Consider the following 25,811-nt stretch of genomic DNA (forward strand, 5'->3'; position numbering starts at 1 on the left):
CAGTCACACACGGCTTGAACCATTACTGTGAAGCCTCGGGGGATGAGGGAGAGTGGCACGCTCGTGCCATGAAATATACAACACCCGTACCTACTGGTTGTTCTTTTAACCATTTTAATTCATATTAAATTAATCTATAGGCGTTTAACAACCTTTTCTTTTTTCTTGGAGGAGCATTGGAACCCCCCTTTGTAGGTTTAGCGGTGCTCGGGTCCGGACCAACATGGAAGCGTTCGTGAGGGGCTCGCTTTGGGAAAAGTAGTAATTGGTGTCGCTGTCTTGCGGGATAGTGACGGAGTGGAGATTTCTGCGACCCGCCACAAGGAAGCGTATACGGATAGGTGGGCAGCTTTAGTGATCGGGCTTCCGGTCTCACCCCTAGGTAGGAGCTGAGTTCTGAGCACTGACCAGCATGAGCAACATCTACATCCAGGAGCCTCCCACCAACGGGAAGGTGAGAACCTTCATTAGGGTATCTGGGCTCCCCAAACTGAGGCCTGCCCGAATTCACTGATCTTGGCATTGGAAGAGATCCCAACAAGTCCTATCCTTGCTCCTGCCTCTGAACAGGATGGCATCGAAAACTATTGACACTTCTCAGCGTGTACTTGAAAAAGTAATCGAGTGAAGATTTCTCCATCTGTTGGCCTTCTGGTCCTGTTTCCTGACTCAGCCTAACTTATGTAGGCGTTTTCTAGGTTCTTAGGGTAGAAACAAACAAACAAACAAACAAACCTAAGTACATTTAAAAGTTTAACATTTTTTGCTTAACTTGGAGATCCCTCTTCCTCCTTTTTACAATCATTTACTGAATGCCTGCTAGGTAGTGGACAATACTAGGCATTGGAGATACAAAGATGGATGGGTAAGGCCAGTAATTTCTCTGGAAGAATTTGTGGTTTAGTTTAGGAGAAAGGCAGGTAAAGAAAAACTTCAGGTCTGGTAGGCGCCCTTTTGAAGAAAGGTGTGTATTACTGTGGTTGTACTGAGACGTTAATAACTGGGGAAAAGTAGGATGAAGCTTCACAAAGGAGTTAGCTTTCAGCTGGTCTTAAAACATGAGATGATTGTGAAAAAGTGGGGAGTGGGAAATGTTGCCACTTTAGAATGGAGAGTGACTACCTGATTGATGGTTGGGTATGTCAATTCCTGTCCAAGGTGTTTATATGCAGGATGAGATAGAGGAATCAGTAGTGGACTAGGTAGCACCTTTGTTCTTGAACTGAGACCTAGTTTCGTTCACATATAAAACATGATGAATCAGCATAATAAAGAAAACAGTGGGACTGAAATTGTATTGTTGAAATAGGATTAACTAAATTTACATCAGATACAATTCTGTTGCATAACCCTTTCACAAAGTATGCAATCCCTTGTTGATTGATATCGGTAATATAATGAGGGTAGTTTGAAAATATAAATATTAAAACTGTAAGAAAGAAACCTGACTGAACAGCAAATCTATCATTTAACACATACTTACTTACTGAGCAGGTATCACATTCCAGGATGTCTGCTAGGTTTTAAGGGTACAATGGAAAGAAAAGTCAGCATTGTCCCTATTTTATTTGAGTGAAATACACTGATCAAATAATCACGTAGATAAGTGTATGCAAATTGTGATGAATACTGTCTTTCATCTAAACATACTTGGGCTGAGGGAGAACATCAGGCTTGGTTCAAGTTTTCCTTCAAAAACAATTTGAGATTTTTTTCCAACATAAGACTGATTGAAGACACTGAAGCTTCAAAGTTATGTGCTGGAGAGGACATGAAAGTAGTTCAGTACTACATGTATTTAAATATACAAATTTTGCATGTGTGTTCTCTAAGCCCTTAGCTTCCTTCCTGCCCTCCCTTTTTTTCTCATTTGCTTAATGGGATAGAGACTTAAAACTGTTTAGAGATAATTGCCTTGGAGTTGTAAGGTTTCCTTTAACAACAGTGCTTTATTTCAGGTAGACAGGTGATTAATTAGGACAGGCTACTGTCTTTTTAGCTACATTGTATTATTAGGATTGGGAAGCATTATCTCCCCTCATGGCAAATCAGAAGATGCTACAGAGTGTTGTTTTAGATATAATTAGAGGTGGAAGGAGTTACTCAACCCATAATTATTTGCATCCTAAATATTTATCTCTCAGGAGAGTGAGAATCCAATTTATCACCATCCAATATGGGGTATCTCCTGAGGGTTTTGTTTCAAGCCAAGCCAAGTTGGAAGACCTTTTTCAAGTGTAGCCAATATGTGATTGATTGCCTTTGACTTAGATACTGTTTTCTTTCAAATCATCTATGACTGTGGTAACCTGGGAATTACTTTTAAGACCCGTGGCAGGGCCCTCAAGCTGATGAACTATTTTTCTAGAATAGTGTGAAACTTATGGAGAACTTTGTGTCAGCAGTAGAGTGTATAGACAAAGCATTGACTTTGCAGCCAGTCAGCCATTAGCCTAATTTGTTCATTGCATTACCGTAGATAAAGTTACTTTATCTAAGTCTCATTCTTTATAATTGAATGGGAGTAATGATAACTCCTTATACATGAGGATTAAATGACATATATAAAATGTCTGGCACAGAAACAGTGGAAGGCACTCAACACATGTTCCCTTCTTTCTGTAAAGGAAGTGTAATGAATATAGAAAATTATGCGTATTTACATATCTAGTACCTTTATATTTCTGTAAAGGTAAAGGAAACCATTTTATGAGATTTATTTATTTTTAATAGGAGGAAACTATTTTCAATGTTACCACAGTAAAGATATTTTCACCTCCTCTGCCTCCATGCTCACTGAAAAAGAGAACTAAGTAGCCAGTAAAAAGCCCAAAATTCATCAATGTTATATTAAATTTTGCCTATATAATTTGGGTTTTTGAAAGAGAAATTGAAAGGCAGTTGTAACAAAAGTGCTCTGGATGTGGAGGAAGCAGAGGATTGTTGCTATTCCTGCTTTGCCATTAAGTAGCTCTCTGACATGGGAAAATTTACTTCCATGAGGCCTCTCTATAAGATGGGTGCTTACTTGAATGATTTTTAAACTTCATTCCAATTTCAAAAATTTATGTAAATTAGATAAAGGAATTTTGGCAAATGTATAGAGACAGAAAGTAGATTAGTGGTAGCCAGTGGAGAAGAGTTGAAGGAAATGGGGAGTGTGATTTAGATACAGACTTCAAGTAAGAATCAGTCTTTTTTTTTTTAAAAAAAAAATCATACTGCATACTCTTTATTTGTGAGAACATTTTACATGACTGTAATCACTGACCATTGATCATTTTTTAGCATTGATCCACTTTGGCTTACTGGATGAGAAAATGTGATACTGGAGAAGCTGGACCCAACCTGTGCTACAGAGTTCAAATTTAGAGTCTAACATTCTTTTTTGGTTATTTGTGGTTTTTAATAAGACAATTAAAATGATGTTTTTTACTTTGGATTCATTAGGGTTTTGGTTGTTTTAATATGATAGGTTCTATCTTCATGAGCTGGTGGAAGGAGAATCATCTTCATGAGCTGGTAGAAAGAGAATCAAAAGATTCCATTTATTATACGTAGTTTAGAATATACCGCTTTAGTAAGGAGACAACAAAGAATTAGATTTAAGAATGTTGCTTTATAAATGAGAAAGATCATGATTTTTAAATGAGAAAGTATATATAAAAAGGTAATTGTAAAATTGTCCTGTAGTTTCAAAATTTCATGGGTTTATTGTTCTTTAGTTTCTTAATTTGTTACAAATTTATTGAATGTAATATAGTGGGAAACTTTCTTAATTAAAACAAGTTAAATTATTGATTTTTTTAAGTGAATGAGGTTTTTTGATGAAAAAGGCATATGCTATTTTTCTTATTTTTCTAAATTAGTTTTGAAAATGTTATTTGAAAAATATGAATATACAAATGTGGTGAATATTTGAAAATTTTTGAGTATACAACAAAAGCCAAGAGAAGTTTCTAATTTTTATTTTAAAATTGAAAACTCATTAGAGGATGCTTCAAGCACTTCCCCTGAATATATATCAGAATGATACCTTAATATAATGATGTAATATTTTTTCTACAGGTTTTATTGAAAACGACAGCTGGAGATATTGACATAGAGTTGTGGTCAAAAGAAGCACCTAAAGCTTGCAGAAATTTTATTCAACTTTGTTTAGAAGGTAATCATGCCTAAGTTTTATTCTGTAGGATACATTTTGTAAATTTAAATATAAATGGCAGTGTATTCTTTTCATAACACTGAAGACATGCTAACTTAGGTAATAAGTGATAGAAGTTGATATGAGGTTAAGGTGTTAAGCTATGTGTAAAGAAATGGTGACAGCCGATAAAAATTTCTCCTGAAATGAATCTATGTAACTTTAATGGAGAAATTTATTATCAAATAATCTTTTATCATTTTTGCTTGGTTCTCTTTGCTATTTCCCACTTTCTTTCATCCTCTAACTATGGGTATTGCCTAAGTTTGGCTCTAGTTCTCTACTGTCTTCACTTTTCAGTTGTTACTCTCATCCCAGTGATGGGAGTATTTATAACTTACACATCTAGCCATTTCATCTGTTCTTAAACCCAATTTATATATCTCATTGCCCAGTGGACTTTTCTACTCAAATCTTCTGCCATCGACTGTGATGAAACCATTGTAAAGCCAAATTTACCCGCTTATTTTCCTAGACTGTTTTAACTTTCTTCCACATCATTGTAATTGACTTTACCTTTTTATTTATTTTTATGGTATTTGAATCCTCAGACATCTTGGCTTTCTAACTTTCCAGCTTTATTTTTTATTCCCCTAAATAACCACATGGTTTCAGTTCAGCTTTACCTTTATTTTTTGAGCAGTTCTTTCCCATTTTCACTTTCATACATATCCTGTCTTTTTTGGAAATACTTTCTCTTTTCTTCTTTACTGTTCAAGCCTATATATTTTTAAATGTCTTCAAAATTCCACTTTCTTCATGAAGTCTTCCATCTAGCCTTCAATGATGGTCAATATCTATATGTCTATAGTGTTTTTTAGATTGCATCATAAAGTGACTATTTTTTCTTTTTTTTTTTAAATTTTTAAATTTATTTATTTATTATTTATACAAGCACTGGGTACAGTCAGAAGCGCGGGAAGGTGAGAGAATTCACCAGAGCCAGAGCAGGGAGCAGAGCAGGCAGAAGGACCGAAGTACACTGCTGAGGGGAGCAGCAGGTGGCAGGAGAGGTCTGTGCACCATGTGGGACCCTCCTCCGGTGGCCACGGAGCAGCCAGGGATCGAACTGGCGATCAAACTGGCGCCGCAGAGGCTGCGGGCAGCTTCGCAACCCAGCACTCAACCGCTGCGCCACCGGGGAGGCCCTATTTTTTCTTTTTATCAAGCTTTATAGAATTAAATCCACTTGAGTGTTTTTCTTTTACTATATTCCTTTAGGAACTAAATAGTCCAAACATTTTTATAACTTGTTGGCTTTTAGACTACATTGTATATGGTTTTAAATATCTCCATTGGTGGCAACTCTCTGTCCTTCTAAAATATATCTGAGCTTATAAACTTTACAGACAAGTTTAATTGGTAGCAGAAAACAAGTTTTGGTCAAAAGCAAGGTTGAAAGAGAATCCAAAATAAACAGTAGAAGGGTACAGGAAGAACTCTCCTAGTAGATAATCAGACAAATAGATACTTACCATTGAAAGATTGAAGAAAGAAAAAAACCTAGGCAGAAAAAAAAAAAAAACCAATACCTTCCAAAAAAGAAAAAGAGAAAAGACATCTGCAAAGACCATTATTAATAATTGCTATTGCAGGCAGGAAGGAAAGTGAGTCAGATAGGTAGTTCGGTTAGAGAAGCTTCAAATAACTGTCAACAGAGCTGAGAAACACATTAGACAAAAGTCAGAGTTGTTTCTGGAAAGAAGTTTTGAAGAATCAAAGACTTACGTTTTATAGGAAAAGAGTGAAAGTATAAAAACATTAGAAAGAATGAATGGCAAATAACAATCCATGACCAGGTGAATGGAAGAAACAGAAAACATCTGGTTATAATATGACAATGAAGAAGAAATAAGATTCTTAAGTTAGATGATGATGAAAGTTAATTACTACAACAATTCCCCCCTAATTATGAGAACACAAGAAGGAAGAAAAAAGAAAGAATATAGGAAGTAACTAAAGCAGTTCTCTTACTTGAACAGGTAAGAGATATAATTATTATTATAAAGGTGAGAAGAAGCCAGAGAAGAATAATTTAAGTAAGAATCATTTAAATAAGTTACACCATGAATAATGTCAAGAATTAAAAATATAATTCAGAGAAACCTGTTTAATTCTTTGAGTCTAAGGTTTAAGCAAGTCTTGCAATTTCTAGCTCTTTTTTAGTTTTATATTTGGTATTTTAAAGAGAAAGTCATGGTTTCCAGAATTAAAAAGCAATGAATGAAAATTAAAAAGCAAATGAATAAAAACGAAGTGGGAGCATAGACTTAGACATGGCTCTCAACTAAAGTGGTGTTCATAGTTAAAGAGAAGTTCTTAGTCTGTCCTTTCCCTCATTTCTAGAAGATATCTGAGTGTTATCAATCCTACTTCCCAGAGAATTCTTGAATCTGCATCTTAAGAAGTGTCATAGTCGTATTTTAACTCTTGGAACAACAGTCTCTGACTCTCTCTCTCTCTCTGGCTGACCTCTCTCTCATCATGTGCTCAAATAATGTGACTCACTGCATATTATGGGCCTAAAGGATTATTTTCATTTTATGATATATATTGGGGTAGGTTTTATATTAAAATGTGAATGGATGTGTAGAATTTGAGTAAAGATAGTAACGTTTGACCTCACATTTGTGTTGAATTTGAAAATTTTTAGTTACTTCCACATTATTTTATTTAATCTTCAGAATATTTTGTATTATTAATTTAATAATGAAAAAATTGAGTTTAAGCAGCCAAAAGGCACGAATTAGAACTCCTGAATGCTATGTGCAGTGATAGTCTAAATAAATGGTTATGTAGGGATATAGGATACTTTGTACAGTTTGTACAGTTTTTGTCTCTAACCAAGGAGATCTTGTCTGTACTGGGAAACTTATGAATATAATAGCTCAACAACTCTTCACTGGAAAAAAGACTGAACAAAAAAAATATCAATGATCTTCCTTTCTACTTCTTGCAATCTAGCCTATGTACTGGATACAGTTCTTAGATTACAGATTAGAATACAGATTTTTTAAAATATGTATTTTATATCCAGTTATATTTTGTAAATGCATTTCCCTAATGACTAGTAATGTTGGGAATATTTTTACATGGGTATTGACCATTGCTATTAACATAAACTCTGATTTTCTTCCTACCACCCCCACCAAATTCTTTGCACATGCTTTGCCTCTCTGAGATGCTTTTACCTGCCCATTTTCTTTCTCTTCTATGAAGTCTCCTACTGATTGAAAGGTTCCAGATAATGAATACTGTTAAGAGCTCATCTGTGATTTCTCCTGTATGTTTATAACTTCCAAATGATATATTTTATATGAATAGTGTTAATTTCTTTCATTTTAGCAAACTTACCAAGAGACTAATTGGACTCAATTATCTATTATGTTTATTATTTCTTTTATTTGTTGAAAGTTTTTTTAAGGAAGATACATTTATGGAGCTAGATCTGTAATGAATAATTTGATGTATTTTGTGTCTGGATATTGCATAAAATTATTGTACATGGGGAGAAGAGGAGGAATTAGGAAATAGGTATTTGTTTCTACCAGGTTTTCTCAACCTCAGCACTGTTGACATTTTGGGCTAGTATTTTTTTGTTATGGGGTTGTCCTGTCCAGTATCTCAGGCTTCTGGTCACCATATGCCAGTAGCACCTCCTACATATGACCACCAAATACTTCCAGACAATGATAAGTGTCATTAGGGAACAAAATTACCACTCCTCTTTCCCAGTTGAGAATCCTTGACCAAAATCAAAATTCTCTAATTTTTATTTGGAAATTGTAATCAGTGTTTGAGAGAATCCTGGAAACAAATACAACAATTATGGGTTATGTAGAAGTTGTACTATGTTGAGTACATATTTATAATAAAAGGAAAGTAAAGGTTTTGGTTTAGTAGTCTAAAAACTCTGGGGGAGGGCCTCCCCGGTGGCGCAGCGGTTGAGTGCTGGGTTGCGAAGCTGCCCGCGGCCTCTGCGGTGCCGGTTCGATCCCCAGCTGCTCCCCGGCCACCGGAGAAGGGTTCCACATGGCGCGCAGACCTCTCCTGCCGCCCGCTGCTCCCCTCAGCAGTGTCCTTCGTTCCTTCTGCCTGCTCTGCTCCCTGCTCTGGTTCTGGTGAATTCTCTCACCCTCCCGCGCTCCTGACTGTACACAGTGCATGTATAAACAAAAACAGACAAACAAACAAACAAATAAATGAATAAAAAACATGCCTCTATAAAAAAAAAAATTTAAAAAAAAAAAAGGTAAAAAAAAAACCCAAAACTCTGGGGGAAAGTCTTGTGATTTTAGTTCCATTAATTTTGAAACTTATATAATTCATTTTAGACCTTGGTAAATTACTTTTAATTTTTTTCCAGAATATTATGACAACACCATTTTCCATAGAGTTGTACCTGGCTTTATAGTCCAAGGGGGAGACCCTACTGGCACAGGGACTGGTGGAGAGTCTATCTATGGAGCCCCATTCAAGGTGGGAATGATTTTTATTATTATTTGCAAGTCAGCTTGGGTTACTTAATCAAAAATGATTGTGTCTGCCCCCCCAAAAAACAAAATGCATTTTACTCTAATGCACAGAAATCACACATTGAGGATTATATAGGTGTAAGAGCAGCAATTACCTTTTCAAACATTCTTTCTAAATTGTATTACTGCACACTTGGATGCTAGAATGAATTCAGGTGGAGCTAAAGATGGTAGGGAGGAAAGTGTGTTAAAAAAAAAAGACTACATAGCATATATCCTGATATTTGACTGTATCTGATCCCTGCAACTCTGTAAATGTAAACCATTTTTAGAACTTTGCATATGCTATTCTATTTTTAAATACCTTATTCATCTTTGTATGGAATTTGTATTATTCTTCTTGGGCTACCATAACAAAAATACTATAACCAAAACAAAATAAACAACAGGATTTTATTTTTCATAGTTCCGGAAGCTAGGAAGTTCAAGATCAAGTTCATGATCAGTTCTTATCCTGACTTGCAAATGGCTGCCTTCTTGCTGTATCTTCACAGGGTAGAATGAGAGAGCTCTGGTGTCTATTCCTTTTCTTATAAAGGACCTGTCCTGTGGAATTAGGACTTCTTCCTTATGACTTTATTTACCCTCATCTCCTTACAGGTCCTGTCTCTAAATACATTGGGGGTTAGAACTTCAGCATATGAATTTTGGGTATATACAATTCATTTGTTAGCAGAATTCATTCTAAATTGTATACAATAGACCTCTAGAGCATTAAATGCAGAACATGAAAAGAAATCATAAGAGGAACAAAAAAAAAAGCTACATAAAAAATGTTAGAAAAATGTATGAGTATTAATCAGGAATAAGTTAGTATTTTCTTAACCACCAATACAAATCTAAAATGAAAAAAAAAATAATGTAATAGTTAAGATATTAAGAATGACAACAGTGGGTTGAACTAAAAGATAAAAGTTGTATTTATATATTAATACCACGTTCTTTGGTAACATTAATAGCTCTTAACATACAGGAGTTTTAGAAGACTTCATGTTTGTGCTAATGGGATAGAGTATCTGGAGTTTCATTTAATCATTTACTGGGTCACTGTCTGATTCCTGAGAAAAATCTTGTAACTGTTTGCTTTAATTTCCTGATGATAAGAAAATATGGAATGGTTATGAAAAAGTTTCAATGTCACTGTTAGACTGTTTCAATTTTACCAAATTGAGATGTCTCATGATTTTTGAAACTTCCATCTAGTAAGAAGCATTCTTTTATTCTATTTAGTGTAACAGAGACAATTCCTTGCTAACTTGAGAATTTTGCTTTATTATGTTCAGGTAACACAATTATCTTGTCATTTTTTAATTAAATCATTTTAATATAGTACACAGAGATATGATAATATGAGTTCAAATTTTTGAATTTATTTATTAAAGAAAAATAACTTCCTCTCTGAAAAGCATTGATTACTTAATATGGTCATATTACAAATGAGTCCAGCAAGTCCAGAAAGACTTGCTCCTGCTCTTATGAAAACTGAAAAAATTCACAAAACAGTAAAAGCACATAACATAATTATAATAGATTCCTTGAATTAAAAAAGAAGAAACCAGTTGTTAAAATGGGCTAGTGAGGGGCAATGGTTGAAAACTGTAATCAATCAACTGTAATCAATTAATAATTTTATTAATTTTTTTTCCTTTTTTCTACTGTTATTTTTGTCCTCACGGTGGTTTTCTGAAGAATAATAGAAGGTTCTATTTGATGACTTTAAAGAATGGGAAAAATAGGGGAAAGACTTCAAAATTTATTTCCCTTTGAGTACCCTTCCTTTATGTATAAGTATACAGTATTCCACAAAATAGGCTAAACTTGTGGCTGAGTATGACTAGGATTTACGTATATGCCAGTGAAGTCAAGTTAAGTAGCACTGAAAGAATAATAAATATTGGATTTGAATTATACTTGAAAATGAGTTAATTAAAACTGAAATTTTTTTTTTGTTTGAAGTTATATGGGACCTTGCTGGTTAGCTGAATAAAAGGGCCTTATAACTGAGGTCATTCACTAAATCCTTTCTTTATTATATTTCAGGATGAATTTCACTCACGGTTGCGTTTTAATAGGAGAGGACTGGTTGCCATGGCAAATGCTGGTCCGCATGATAACGGCAGTCAGTTTTTCTTTACCCTGGGTAGAGCTGATGAACTTAATAATAAGCACACCATCTTTGGAAAGGTTCGTGTCCACTTATTTTGGTTTTTATGATGATATGATTAACTTGCCTAAGACTTGGCTTTACAAAAATATTCCTAGGATTTTTTTTTATTATTTTTAAAAATTGTGGAATGTTTTCCTATATAGTGAACTATGAGGGAACACACCTGTGCTCTTTTTTAAGTTTTTTCCATAAGTCGTTGATTATGACTTTATTTTTTCTGAAATCATACTGATGTTATTAAACTATGTCACTGAGATATTGTTTTTACATTTTTTAGATAGATACTTAGGCAATAAAATTTAGTATTTTAGTATTTAAATATTAATGAGTTCCCCTTAAGGTGGAAATTGTGTCAGCATTAAAACTTTAATGGAAATGCTGCTTTGAATAGTACCTTTTTAACCCATTTAATCCATTAAATGTCATATCAGGGAATGTACTTCCCATAGAATTTTCTTTAAATGGGAATTCTGAAGGTTTTCTTTTGTTGTTCTTCTCATGTTGTCTTGGCTTAACATCACTAGTCTATCAGCTCCCTCTGCTGGTCCAGTAGGGTTGGTTTCCCACATCCTAGGCAAAACTGGATTTTGTGATGATAATAGGAAAATAACAAACTTAGAACAATTGGAAAGCTGGTATTATTTTAAATTTTTTGAGAAACGTTGAATGAAAGGAGTCATGCTAAAATATGTAAAACAATATTGTTCCTTAATATTTCACAACCTAGTTAAGAAATAAATGTGTCTGCAAATTTGAGCCACTCCAGCATAGGTTGTTGTCTTATGTTTATAGAATTCTATGTTTTAAAAAAAAAAAAAGAGCATGTAATCCAATGAGTTTTAGATTGCCATTCTGTACCACCATTTAGAACTGATACTATATAAATTATATAGAGACAGAGTATAGCTTAGTGTTAGAAGTCAGAAAACCATCACTACAAGCTAGGTAACTTCTTTGAATATCAATTTTCTTTGTAACTTCTTTGAAAATAATGATAGTACCTTTTAGATTGCTTGTGAGGATCAAGTACGATGATGTATGCAAAACACTCACTACATGGTTCTTCTTATTTGATTATTTTATCCTATTCTAAATTCTAAATTCATTTATATTTGAATGAAAAATTGCCCTTTAGTAGGAGGTTACTAGACATTATATTTTAATAAAAACTGTTACTAGTATATTTTGCAAATTTCCCAAAAAACTAATTGAGGGGTTAAAGTCTATCTGTGATTTTTTTCTCTTAACATGAAGTTACTATTTGAGTATTTCATATACATGCTCTTATGTAAAGTGGGAAATCTCCTTTTATTTAAAAAAATATTTTCAAAGCCCCCTCTTATTTAGAAGAGCAAATGCAATAATTTACAATTAAAGTTTCTCTTTTATTTGATAGGTTACAGGAGATACAGTATATAACATGCTACGACTAACAGAAGTAGACATTGATGATGAAGAAAGACCACGAAATCCACACAAAATAAAAAGTTGCGAGGTAGGAACATGCTTATTATGGGATACAATTCTTAAATTGTCATTTAAGAGAAATTGATTATTGATATTTTTAAACTGTTGGATGAAGACTGTCCTAAATATCACAACTCAGGCTTTATCTCTGTAATTTATTTAGGTTCTGATTAAGAATTATTTTTTATATCAGAGTTTTTGAAATACTCATAAGTGCAAGTTAGAGGAAGTAGGTTTATTTAGCTCAGTGAAGTAACTTCCTAGGTAATTTAAGTGTGGTCCGTCATTGAGAAAGCAAGATCTTTAAGAGCATATGATTTGGAGTTAGAATACCTGATTTGTCTAACTCTTACTGTATCAAGTTTTCTTGAATAGTTTTCTCTTGTGTAAATGTTTGTGCAATAGCATGTAGGGTTATTGGGAGAATCTGAGGTCATGTAAGTGGTAGCACTTTATGTAGTATATTTCCTACTCTACTTGCTGTGGTTTTGTGGGAAAAAAAGAGAGAGACTAATGTAACTGCAGTTAAATATGGGTTTTAATTTTTTGTGACTTTAAAAAAGAGAATAATGTCCTTAAACTATTTTGTTTGTACAGGTTTTATTTAATCCTTTTGATGACATCATCCCAAGAGAAATAAAAAAACCAAAAAAAGAGAAATTGGAGGAGGAAGTAAAGAAATTGAAACCCAAAGGCACAAAGTAATCATAGTAGAAACATTTTTCTTCAGCTTGAATAGCAACGTTGATTCATTTATTTCAGTTTATTTCCTTTAGAACACTTGTTACTAGTGAGGGAAGGGCCATTTGGGGCCAGAGAGAATATCAGTTTTTTTTCCAAATGTGCATTTTTTTTAATATTCAAATATAGTATACAACTTAAACTTAAGCTAACATATGATATATGTTAATTAATATTTTGTCATTCTAGCAATTATTTTTTTACTTGTTTTTCAATTAATATATGCTTACTGTAAAGAACTTATTAGGTAAAATATGAATAATATGATGACTGCTGGCTCCATAATTTAAACTTTTCACTTCTTTTTCTGCTGCTGTTAAAACTATTCTTATAAATATTTTTAAACAGAAAGCTGTTTCTGTATTCTGGATTATTTCGTGAAGATAGTTTTCCCAGTAGGAGAAGAACGCAGTGAACTAAGGTGGAGGCCTCTGGGTGCTTTGGTGGTGGGGGAACTATGGTGATGTAAAATAATGATACATCATAAATAAAAAATAAAACTAAAAAAAAGAGGCAGTTTTCCTAAAACTAGAAATTTCTTTTTAAAATGTCTCAATATTTTGTGAACAATATTCTTTAGATTATTAGTATTGCCTGTTTTGTTAAAATAGATATCAAAGAGTTGGATTTCAACTTGCTCTTTTACTGTATTGTAGCATCCATTTTGGGTATTTCATTGTACTTATAAATGTGAGATTCAGAAAGTTCTAAGTATAATCCTGCCTAATCACTTAATAAGAAGCAAAGCTTATTCACCTTTTTGAACTTCAGTTTCCTCATCTTGTAAAATGGAAATTATAGTAGGTACAACAGCTTTTTGTTATAAAGGTTAAATAAGAAGGGATATGCAAAAACAAGTAATAGTGTAGTGTATCAAACAATACATATTTGTTTCTTCCCTTAATATTCTACAGTATAAATAAGTCACATTGTTTTTATAAACTGTCAGATATGAGCCAGACACTTTAATAAGCAGTTGATGCCTTCTGTCAGAGTATCTTCATAAGTAACTATATATTTAATTTCTTTTTATTCTTTGATTGATTTATTTTGACCAGTTTATCTCTGGCTGAAATATTGCTTTCACTATATTCAGTGAGAGTATTTCAACAGTACAGTTTGTCTTGACAATAAGTCCAAAGGTTGCAAGCATTTGTTTTTGTTTTTAATTCATATGAGGGTTGAAGCAGTAGCCATTGATTGCATCTATGGCTTTGAAAAAAAATTCTTTTATGCCAAATCTTTTACTTTTCTAATATTTGAGATAGTGTTTTAATAACTTATCTTTTTTAGGGGGATGTCTTTAGTCTGAAGGATAAAAGAAGACAAATATAGTTCTTTTCCCTAAGGGCTATTTTTAAGTTTATTGCTTGTATTTTTTTTATCTGATAATTTTGTGTAACAATCCTTTTAAAATATTAAAACATATTTTGGCAGACACTAGATTAATTGTTTCCCATTTGTGGTGCTGGACTATATATTTACTAGTTTTTCAGAAATTTCCATTAGACTAACCAGTTTTTATAAGTATAAAATGCTTAATTATTTCTGTCATGCTTGACTTCACACATTTAATGGTAGTATTCAGGATGGATTTTTAATAAGTAGCTTATTCAATAAAGGAAACATCTGTGGTCTCAGGTCAAAACTTAAACATGCTGAAACCACAGATCCTTAATATGTTTCTGCTGAATACAAATTAATATAGTATATTGTTAAACAGTCAGAATGTCCTTTTTGTAAGTTCTGTTGTATGACTTTGAAAATAGGGTATTTATTTTTGTTTAACTTTTTCTTCCTAATTTTCTTTCATTCTTTTTTCCTTACTTTTTTGATTAGAAATTTTAGTTTGCTTTCATTTGGAGAGGAAGCTGAGGAAGAAGAGGAGGAAGTAAATCGAGTTAGTCAGGTAAAACTAATTTACCGTTTTTTGAATTATAAAAAGCTGAGGGTCTATATCATACTTATTTTCGTATCTCCTGCTATACCTGGTAAAGCACATTTTGCATGGTACACATTCAGAAAGTATTCATTGGACAAATTTCATAAAATGACTTTTTTGTTTTTAAGATAATAGAATATTCATTACTGTTATGGTACTCAGAAAATGGGAGCTAGAAGACTGGACATTGTGAGACTAACCCAAAGAATACATCTGATAATAAATCTTATATAAACTAGAAGCACCCTTTTTCCTTCTATGACATTTTATAATCCTCTCATATCCCACCTCTGGCCTGTACCCCAGTTTTTGTATGCATAAATAAATAAATCTTTTTTTTTTTTTTTTTTTTTTTTTTTTTTTTTTTTTTTATAGAGGCATGTTTTTTTTATTTATTTACTTGTTTGTTCGTTTTTCGTTTATACATGCACTGGGTACAGTCAGAAGTGCGGGAGGGTGAGAGAATTCACCAGAGCCAGAGCGGGGAGCAGAGCAGGCAGAAGGACCGAAGTACACTGCTGAGGGGAGCAGCGGGCGGCAGGAGAGGTCTGCGCACCATGTGGGACCCTCCTCTGGTGGCCGGGGAGCAGCCGGGAATCGAACCAGCGCTGCAGAGGCTGCGGGCAGCTTCGCAACCCAGCGCTCAACCGCTGCGCCACGGGGGAGGCCCAATAAATAAATCTTTTTAAAAAAGAAAATTATTGGCTTAGAGGAAAGGAAATCTCTCTAGAATGCGTGAGATAAATTCTAGGGAGAATCAGAATGGAGGGTGTATTTTGTTTATTTTGCTGTTGTACTAGTCTTCGGACTTTGAACACCCTCAAATACATTTTGCCTTTTGGGTTAAATGAAACTTTGGTAAGAAAAGGAAAGGGTAGCCTGAAATATTGGTGAAGTATAACCAGAAGAATGTATATTTTTCCAATTTTGTGTATGAATTTTAAATGCATTTAATATAACTAAAACCAAAGTCAGTAAGTGTCTTACAAAGACCTAGAGCAATTTGCAGTCTCAGTGGTTGAATGAAATTAAATATTTCTAAAAGGCTTGAAAATAATTGTTTCATTATTCACCTCCTTATCAAATTTCTTTTTTCAGTGACTCCATAGTGTTAAGCTTTATTCCAGAGCTGTTTAACTGATCACAAGTTAAAAATTGGTGAAGTCTGAATTGGAGCTGAGCTTTACATGAAAAGAGAAATAAGATAGAGTTGCCTCTGGTTTATGGATTATCAGTGTGGGATTACAGGCATTGCTTCCCCCCCACTCATTTATTCATGACAAGGTGCCTCTCCCACATGGATTAGCTTTCCTTCATTATTTATTTCAGTATCTTTCTACTACCTGATAAAATCTCTTTTAGAATAATAGAATTTTATAGCTCAAAGGGATCTAGTTCAATTTCCTTTCTTTATAGATGAGGAAACTGAGACTCTGGCTAAGTGACTTGCCAGACTGACTTCATTTCCTTTCTGATAGGATTGCATGATAGGGATGGCATAACAGCATATCTGGAGCTCAGGAAAGCACACTGTCAGCGTCTCTCATGATGTGCTTGTGGACAGTGTGAGGAAATATGATCTGGGAGATAGTCCAATCAGATGGACTTATAACTGACTGGATACTTCTGCCCAAAGACTGCTTTGTTGTCAACCTGTGCTGATAATTTGAACTACTGAAATCAAATGTAATAGGAGTACATAAAAATTCTCTACATTATTTTAAATTATTTTAGTTTATTTTAAACTAGATATAAGAACAAACTGTAGATGAGTTGTTAAGAGTACGGTCTCTGGAATAGGAGACTTAACATTCTTTACTTTTTTTTTTAATGTCACATTTGCAGTGACATATTTTGTTCAGTTCTGATATATTTACAAAAGATATGGACAAACTAGATGCATCCAGAGGAAGGGTGGGTCATGAGGAGGATAAGAATGATGCCAAAAACCATCTCCCATGGCGAATGCTTGAGGAACTGCATATATTTTAGAGAAGTAAAAAATTACGTGAAAATGTGGCCCTAGGCTTTAAATGTTTGAAGTTTTTATCTGAAAGATACCTTCCTTTACACTGCTTTCTTAAATAATAATTCCTCTCATGAATAATAGCTTCATTTAAATATCTGTATTGATTTAACATTTACTCACGAATTCTTGTGTATAACTGAAATGCAGATGTCGGAAAATACTTTTCAAGTGAAAGCTTACAATCAGATAAGCAGTTTTCAGGAGGCAAGTTAAATGGGAGGTGCATTATAAAAGTATTTCAGTAACTAGTTTTTAATACAGTTATTAAATTGTAACACATCCACTGTGATAAATATTGTGTTTTTCTCTCTACAAGATATATTAACATTTTTACCTTAAGTCTGAAATTTCTCACCCAGAAGAACTTATATTAGCCTAAATTGAAAAATATACCACTTTTGAGAATGAAGTAAGAATATTTTATCCTCTTCTTGCTTATCCTATGAAATTAAAGTTTCCAGAAAGTTGGGAGGTGGGGTTGGGAGGTGCTGGTAGGCCATTTGCACAGAGGTTGTCAGAGGGGGAGAACAGTCTAATTTATAAAATGTTTTCACCCCATTAAATTCTATTAAAGTTCAATTTACTTATCTTTCTAGTTGTATATATTTAACTAATAGAAAATGTTATTATATTTGTATTCGTTTCACATTGCAGCTTTATCAAATTACCATAAATTTAGTGACTTGAGCAAAAAAAGCTTAGTGTCTTATATATAGTTCTGGAAGTTGGAATTCCAAAATTTGTTTTACTGGGCTAGATATCAAGGTATATGGTTTTGAGGACTACAGTGTAGATAGCCTCAGGAAGGCTATTATTGTGCTTGCCAATTTATTTGTATCTAAACTAAGGTCTGTGTATTATGCTTAATATCATATGCAGTTCATCTGTTGTTCTGGAGGGTAGAATTAGGATTGGTTGGATGGTTGGAAATTACACCAAATTCTCCAACTGGAGAAAAGAAAATTTCAAAAAGAAATGACTTATATGTGTATATAAGGTTATAAATTCTCTTCAGGTGTTAAGACCCCTTTTGGCTAATTAGTAGAAATGTTAAGAAGATTCCTACACTGGATGGGAAATTAAATTAAGTGGCCTCCAAGATTTCTGATTTTTAAACTGTTAGGATTTTTCAGAGAATTACATGATGATAAACATTGATAGTTGGAGATGCCAGAGAAGGGAATTTTAGGGAAGGAAAACATGCTCTTTCTTGCTATATATATATATATAACATGAACTTCCACAGTCATCCTTCATATAGGTAGATATAGGAGAGATAGATTGGTTAAATTTTAGGAATTAACTCATATAATTATAGGGGCTTCTATGTATCTTTTCCATTGGTTAAATAGTACCTCATATGGGTACTCATTTGGTTGCTTGCACACATTTTTAAAGTGATTCTGTGCAGTGTGTAGACCCTATATTTGAAGAATAACTGTGTGTTTCAAATTGCTCTTCTGATCTACCTTCTAAGTTTTAATAATGTGGATCAAAAATTAATTTAGTGCATGTAAATCATAATGAGGATTTAGTGGTTGTCAATAATAATTAATGGATTTATTTTTAAGCATATATTACTTTTGAAAGAAAAAGGTGTTTCTAAAAGAATATTTTCAGTCAGTGAGAGATTAAGGTTCTTATCTATAAGAAAACCTGCAGAAATTTTCAGGAACACTTATTTTTTGCTAAGCACATTCTATCAGTATTAGAGTTTATGTAAATTTATTAACATGTCCTTTTGGAAGACTGTTCCCCCCCTCCCCCTAGTTCATGATTATTTTGTACATTCCTTTCTAGAGCATGAAGGGAAAAAGCAAAAGTAGTCACGACTTGCTTAAGGATGACCCACATCTCAGTTCTGTTCCAGTTGTTGAAAGGTTAGTATGGTGCTTGTGTGATCATAAGTTATTTTCTGGCTCAGGTAATTTTCTTACCTGCTTTATGAGTAAGCAATCAGTTCTCATAAGCCCATTTTTTAACCCAGCCAAAAAAACTAATGGAGGTAGTAGAACTAGCATAATGGAGAAAAGTACTCTAATCATGTTCACTCTTCCTGCCATCTACCTGTTTTAATTATATTTAAACTTAATTGTTAAACTTTTAAATCATGGGATAGAGTTTGAATACTAAACAACTATTTGTTTTAACAGTATAATGTATATAGTTGCTTTGCTAACTTTTTCCTTGAAATATTTTGTTTCAATTAGTATCAAGGGTAAACAAATAAGAGTTGAAGGATTTCTGTCATGAAATTGCCATGTTTTGGGCCTATCTACTGAGTATTATTTATCACAGACCTCAGAAAATTATCTTACTCTCCTTAATATATTACTGTCTTACTATCTTTACTGCTTCTCTTTGAGAAGGAAAGATAGCTTTCTGTTAAATGGAAGTGTATATGATACATTGGACCAGTGTCTCAAAGTGGTAGTACTTTTGTACTTATATTAGCTCATTTTAAAAATTGTATTTCAAAATAGTATTTTGTTAATATCCTTTGAAGGATTCCTAAATCCTTTCAAAGGATTATTATTTTAGCCAGAGATTATAAGCCAATAGCAAAAATTGTTTTCTTTACCCCTTTGTTCTTAAAAATAGCCTGGTTGGTTTGTTGTTTTATAAACAAATTCTAATGAATTAGGATATGTGTAAATGGAGTGTACCTCTTGTTCTATTATTAAAAGAACTCCCTTTTAGAATGTTCTGGTTTGCTTTACAATACCATTCTGAAATCCCTATGTTGAGAAAAAGTTTTTAAACCATTAAGCCGTTCTAAAATTTTGGATTATTGAATAATTTTTGCTTTCATTTTGAAACAAAAATTTATGTGCTTTTACTTATTTTTCATAGTGAAAAAGGTGAAAAAGCAGGAGATTCAGATGATGTGAGTATAATTTTAGTATAAATAACATTTAAAAAATTTATTGGAAATCCAAAATTTTTACAAAATATTATTTTTCCCTTAAAAGGTAAAATGTTACTTTTATGCTTATATGTGTAAAATTTTCAAAAAAAAATTCAAGGATTTGAAAAATAAAACATTCATTTTAACATTTTCTTCCAAGTGTGTGTTTATGTGAACTTTTTTACAGAATTGGAATCCTATCTGTGAATGTCTTGCCTCATTTTTTCATATAACATTATTGAAATACCCAAAATTCAGATGTCATTAATTTAATTTTATTATGTTAAACATTTAAAGGTTCATGTGGGCTCCTATAAGACATATAGGAAATGCTTTGATCAGTTATAGTAGTATCTCTTTTTAATACATACATTTCAGAAAACTCTTCCAAGACTAATGATCTTTCTTTATTAGTTGTACTGGCTATAAAAAAACAGAATACAAAATTTTGTTTAATGTGTAGAAGGCATATGTTCTTAATGTCTTGGTGGGAGTGAAGTCATCTAAGGATAGTATACAGTCTCTGAGCACTTTTGTGTCTCAGATCTTTTGCAAAACTAAAACTAGACCTTTTTCTCAACAAAAATACCAGATCCTCAAACAAAAATTTGTGAATTTGCAAAGGATTTTTTTTAGATCTCTTGAGGCCCAACCATGGAAGACTTAAGTCAGTGATTTTCAACTTTTAGAGCTAAAGAATTTCTTATCTATATCACTAAAAACATTCACAATTTTTATCCCTAGATGTTTGGTTCCGTGAGACTGGGATGAGGGCTAGGATTTTACCTTTTAGCAAACAATCCATGTGTTATGGTCTGAGGACTAGAGTTTGAGTGCCACTTACTCTGGGGGTCCACAAGTTTCAGTTAAGAATCCTGCCTTACCTCGTCTCATCTGATCAAAGAATCACACTAAGAAAAAGATCTACTTGGGGTAGTTTTTCCCTTATCCTTCTTTCCCTTCTACCCTCTCTCCTCCTTCCTTTTACCCTCCACTCCTCTATTAATTTTAGCCCTCATGAGTGTTTCCCTTAATTATGGAAGAGAGACAATAAACATATAAGTATTAAAATATATAGTACATTTGATGGGTGATAAATGTTTTGGGGGAAAGAAACAGTGAAGGGGAATAGAGAGTTCTGGAAGTGGCCTACGGATGGTATAGTGGGTGGGTGGTTCTGTCAATTTAATAGAGTGATCAAGAAAAGCATTACGGAGAGCAGTTCTCTGCCCACCTGTGTCCATGCAGGTGTCTCTTTTTTTCTTTCTCCTTTTTCTAATAAAACTGTCCTTTTAACATGTAAAAAAAGGAAAAGAAAAGCACCACTGAGGGAGTAACATTTGAGCAAAGACCTGAAGGAGGTGAAAGAGCAAGGGTGCAGGTATTTGGAATTAGTATTTCAGTCTGTGGAGAATAGCAACTCCAAAGCTGACTCGTGTTGCTAGCCCAGAGTTGTAGGAGATGATGTCAGGGAGGTACAGATTACATAGGGTCTCAATTAAACTCTCCTCTGTGGTTCTATTATTACAACATGAGTGATTAGCATATCCACTAGAGTGTTGTGAGAAGAGGAGTAATTGCTATAATGTTCTAAGAAGAACATTCTAAGATTCTAAGAAGAAATCTCATTTTTCTCCACCTCTTTTACTTAATTAATCCCTGCTTGAGGTCAGTATGCTGGCCAGCAACCTTCTGAAGCCACATTCCCACAAGAAAGAATAGGAATGTAAGTGGACACAATATTCTGGGTGACACAGAGGGAGCATAGTTTGTGCTGCACAGAGGAACTAGGTGTGAATTGAGCAAACAACCCTTGTAGGTAACCCTGAGTTTTATATGGTTGGCCTAGAGCCAACAGCCGGGGTATTCCCATCTGGAGCAGATTCTCCCTGCCTTTTTTCCCAATTTAAAACCAAACCAAACAAACAAACAAACAAACCCAAAACTGGCCTAGAATACAATGAAGGGAGTTTAAAGTAGACTGGAAGTGAAAGAGGAATTGGAGAGCCTAGCAAATCTTCCATTTCAATTTCTACAGGATGGAGAAAATGAAGATGCAGAGCATGATGAATCTATTGACAGTGATGAGAAGAACCTGATGAGAGAAAGAATTGCAAAGAAGTTAAAAAGGGACACCAATGCAAATGTTAAATCAGCTGCAGAGGGAGAAGTTGAGAAGAAGTCAGTTAGCCGCAGGTAAGTGAGTTTTATACTTTTAATTACTAGCATTTTTGTTTTTTACACTTCAGTTTAAGAATTAGGTTTCATTTAAAATTTATATTTTTTAAGTCAGTATAGTTTTTAAAATACTATTTTCATGACGTTTGAGATATGTACCTGTTGTGCTGATAGAGGCCTAAAAAGAAGTACACCAGTTTAAAATATGAATCAAATTCTACTTCATTTGTCTCTGATTTCTCCTTTTAAAACTTCTGTAACTTTTTATATATTCTCTAAGCAATTTAGTAGCAAGATAGGGAAGATTATATTTAATACCAATGAAATCAGTATTTATAGAGAGCAAAAAGAGATGTCTCAAATTGGTGAATAAATTTGGTCAGAACTTGTTAAGAAAGATCGTGAGTCTGAAAACAAATATCTTTTCAAGCTTGATTTACAAATATTATACACCCCTAATAATCCCATTGGTATCATAAAATAAAGTTCTGCAAATGTCTGATGATAAAGATTTTTTCAGTTTTATGACTTAATGTTTTACTTTCCTGAAATAATTACTTAAACATAATTTAAAAACTCTCCTTTGTGATTCCGTTATTACTGCTTTAAGGTTTATGTTTTACATTTTGAATGGTACTGCTTTAAAAGATAATATATGTTTTCTTTGGATGGCCTGTGTTTGGGGGTTAGATATATATAACTCATCTAAAAAACGTTCTTTTCTGTGGTGTTTCTAAACTCATATAAGGAAAATACAAAAGTGTTTCCATGTTGTCATTGCTTACTTTCCTGTTTTTTTCCTTTACATAATCAGAAATGTAATTACCAAAATTTTCCACTAATGGTATAACCTTTTGTTTCAAAAATGGTACTTAGAAGTTACCTTAAATATCTTTTTTCCCCAGAAGGTTCACTTGATGCTCAAGTAATCACCTTTGAGTAATTTAATGTAGTAGATTAATTTAGGGCCACTGTTAACTTAAGATTTTAGTGATCATATACAGCTTATACATACAGAGAGCTGACGACTGCCCATAAACTCTCAGTCAAATCTTGAATATAATCAAGATACTTTTTTTCCCTCACTCAAGACTTGTGATTTCTGATTTTTAATAACTATGAATTTCTTTACTGATCAGGCTTCTAATGTGACAAAAAAATACATTTTGAATTTTTAATACATGAACCAAATAGTTATTATTTTAAGTGGTTTTAAAGTCCTCTAGTTTGATTTGTTAGCCTTGATACAATTCCAAATACTTACATAGCTTGCCATTAATATAACTTACAATTTTGCAAAGCTGAATGTTCTGTAAGAATTAAGTAAAGGTTATTTGGCAAAACATCTAACATCTATTTATAGCAATTCTTCCCCCACCCCACCCCACTTTATCTTACTCTCTCTCCTTCATCCTCTCTCTCCTACCTACAAAGATAAAGAAAAATAAGGCGATCAGGATAGAGGACAAAGTTCAGAATTCCAAAGGGAAAATACGGTTTTTCTCCCTTGTTTACAATTTTCCATGCTTTTGTCATGATCATTTATTTTGAGTCCAAAAATATGCCCAAAATCATTGATTTGTGCTTTTGGTCAATTTTACCAACTTTGGTATTAAGTCTCAAGTTAATTTTATGTTTAAGTTAAAAAGTCAGAAAAACCTCTAGGAGATTTAAGAAACTGTAATGTGATAAAAAGGATAATTGTTTTTGAAAGGAAAATCACTGCTCAGTCTAACTTGAATTATAATGGGTATAGCAACTAGTCGGATAGGATGTCATTGTGAAAGCATTATTTAAAAATCAGTGCCTTTGATATGTGCAGACTTTTTATCTGGATGTGCTTGCAATATTCTATTGTCTTTAGGTCATTTTCTGATTTGAGCAGTAGGATCAGGAACAAGAGACTAGCCTACTACCCCTTTGGGCAAAAAGCTTTCAAATCATACTTATACTGAAAATTTGTAATATTGCTTTTGTTGGTAAAGAAACGTCTGGAATCTGGTAAATCTGTTTATCACTTGGATGTTATACCTAAGCAGGTTTGTTGAGTACTTAATATTAACCTTTGGGAATGATATTAAATGATAAAATTTTCAATAAATTTACGTAGAGTAGAATCTTTCCCCTAATAATGAATTCTCATCAATGTCTTTGGTTCTGTTGTAAAGTGCTTATGGATTCAAGAGGAAAAACCCAAAGTTTTTCCTCCCTTCTGTCTTGTCTTTTCTCTCATTATACATACTCTAATTTCTTTAGGATTTCTAGTCCTATGGTTCCTCCTTTTTTCTAAATATTATTAGACTCACTCACTTTCTTTAGTCCATTTTCTCTAAGCCATACTTTGCCTATGAGATATTGAGCAGAACCACAGTTATGTATGAATCTAGCTTCAGCTGTGCCTTTTTGATTCTCTATTACCCACTTCCTACAGTGCTTGCTTCTCATGCTCCCTTTTTCCAGATCACTTGTCTTCCTGTTCTATGAAATAAAGTGATTCCTTCGATCCTTATTCTTTCTTCTTTTCCCTTTGATCCTTTCAGGTGATTTTTTTTATCTCCTTTTCCTCTGCTTTTGGAAGAGAGAAATCTCTACCCATTCAAAATTATTCCATCCTCTTTCCTTCATCTTCAGTTTTCTCTCTTCAAGCATTATAAACCTCGCCCAGCATTCAAGACTGAAATACAAACAAAGCCATGACATTTTTTTCCTCTCCCTCACTATTTTCCATTTATTTAAACATATACAGCATTTAGATTTTCCCTTGTAACTCCACTGAAGTTGGGGGGTAGTTGAACTTATCTTTTGGAAAGTTTTATTTTAAAGCTTATTGAAAAGAGTCATCTTTTTTAACCTGTAGGTGGAGCTCAGTTGCTGCAAATTAATCCTGTAAACCAAATTGAAATGTAATTAATCCTGTAAACCAAATTGAAATGTGGGCTCTACTTGTTTTTAGCTAAATAGTAAAATCAGATAGAGCAAAAGGACCAGACAGTCAAAAATGAATGACTTGTTGTGATGGTTACAATTATTATGAAAAATATGTTTACAATTATTATGGAATTAATCTGTAATTTTATTGTGACTACTCTTTGAAATTATTTTAAATTAAAATATAAATCAAAGAAATATTGACACATACCCTCAAGTCATAATAATCAATGATTTGATTGTAATCACCTAAGGTTAAGTCATAATAATCAAAGATTTGATTGTAATCACCTAAGGTTAACTAGAATAGCATTAGTTTTGTGTTCGAAAAGCTTCTGGGTTGATCAGCTTTGTTCTACTTGTCTGTCATATTTGTTTGACTGTGTCACTATTGCTTTTATATAAAACCTCTCTCTTATTGGGTAAAGTTAAGTAGAATCTGTGTTTTACTCAGGAGCGGTGTTCGATTGACTGAATATGTACTTTCTTACCATAATGATTGCATCAGGAATTTAGGTATGAATAATGAAGCTGAAGTTGAAGATATAATGAGTTAGACTGAACTTGAATTATGAAGCAGGGCATGATACAGTCATAAATACCTCTTGGGCATACCTCTAGAGACCATGGCCATACACCCATATGACCTGTTGCTTTTTTTATTTCTCAAGTCTTCCTTTGTTGGATTTGAATGTTACTAGGATTTCTTATG

The 25,811-nt window shown here is 33.3% G+C and overlaps 1 protein-coding gene across 1 annotated transcript in view; it reads left to right on the forward strand.

Annotated features, from left to right (window-relative positions):
- Window positions 1-40: 40 nt before the first annotated feature.
- Window positions 41-25,811, forward strand: part of CWC27 (CWC27 spliceosome associated cyclophilin) — a 155,771-nt gene continuing 130,000 nt past the window's right edge. The window contains exons 1-10 of the mRNA XM_037530677.2: window positions 41-454; window positions 4,069-4,165; window positions 8,571-8,683; window positions 10,780-10,923; window positions 12,303-12,401; window positions 12,971-13,074; window positions 14,954-15,023; window positions 18,886-18,965; window positions 19,939-19,972; window positions 22,032-22,189. Of these exons, the coding sequence (XP_037386574.1) occupies window positions 413-454; window positions 4,069-4,165; window positions 8,571-8,683; window positions 10,780-10,923; window positions 12,303-12,401; window positions 12,971-13,074; window positions 14,954-15,023; window positions 18,886-18,965; window positions 19,939-19,972; window positions 22,032-22,189 (941 nt within the window). The 5' untranslated portion in view covers window positions 41-412. The remainder of the gene's footprint in view (window positions 455-4,068; window positions 4,166-8,570; window positions 8,684-10,779; window positions 10,924-12,302; window positions 12,402-12,970; window positions 13,075-14,953; window positions 15,024-18,885; window positions 18,966-19,938; window positions 19,973-22,031; window positions 22,190-25,811) is intronic.

This window comes from Talpa occidentalis, unplaced genomic scaffold (genome assembly GCF_014898055.3).
Source record: "Talpa occidentalis isolate TD23 unplaced genomic scaffold, MPIMG_talOcc4v2.1 talOcc4.6, whole genome shotgun sequence".
Taxonomy (NCBI): Eukaryota; Metazoa; Chordata; class Mammalia; order Eulipotyphla; family Talpidae; genus Talpa; species Talpa occidentalis.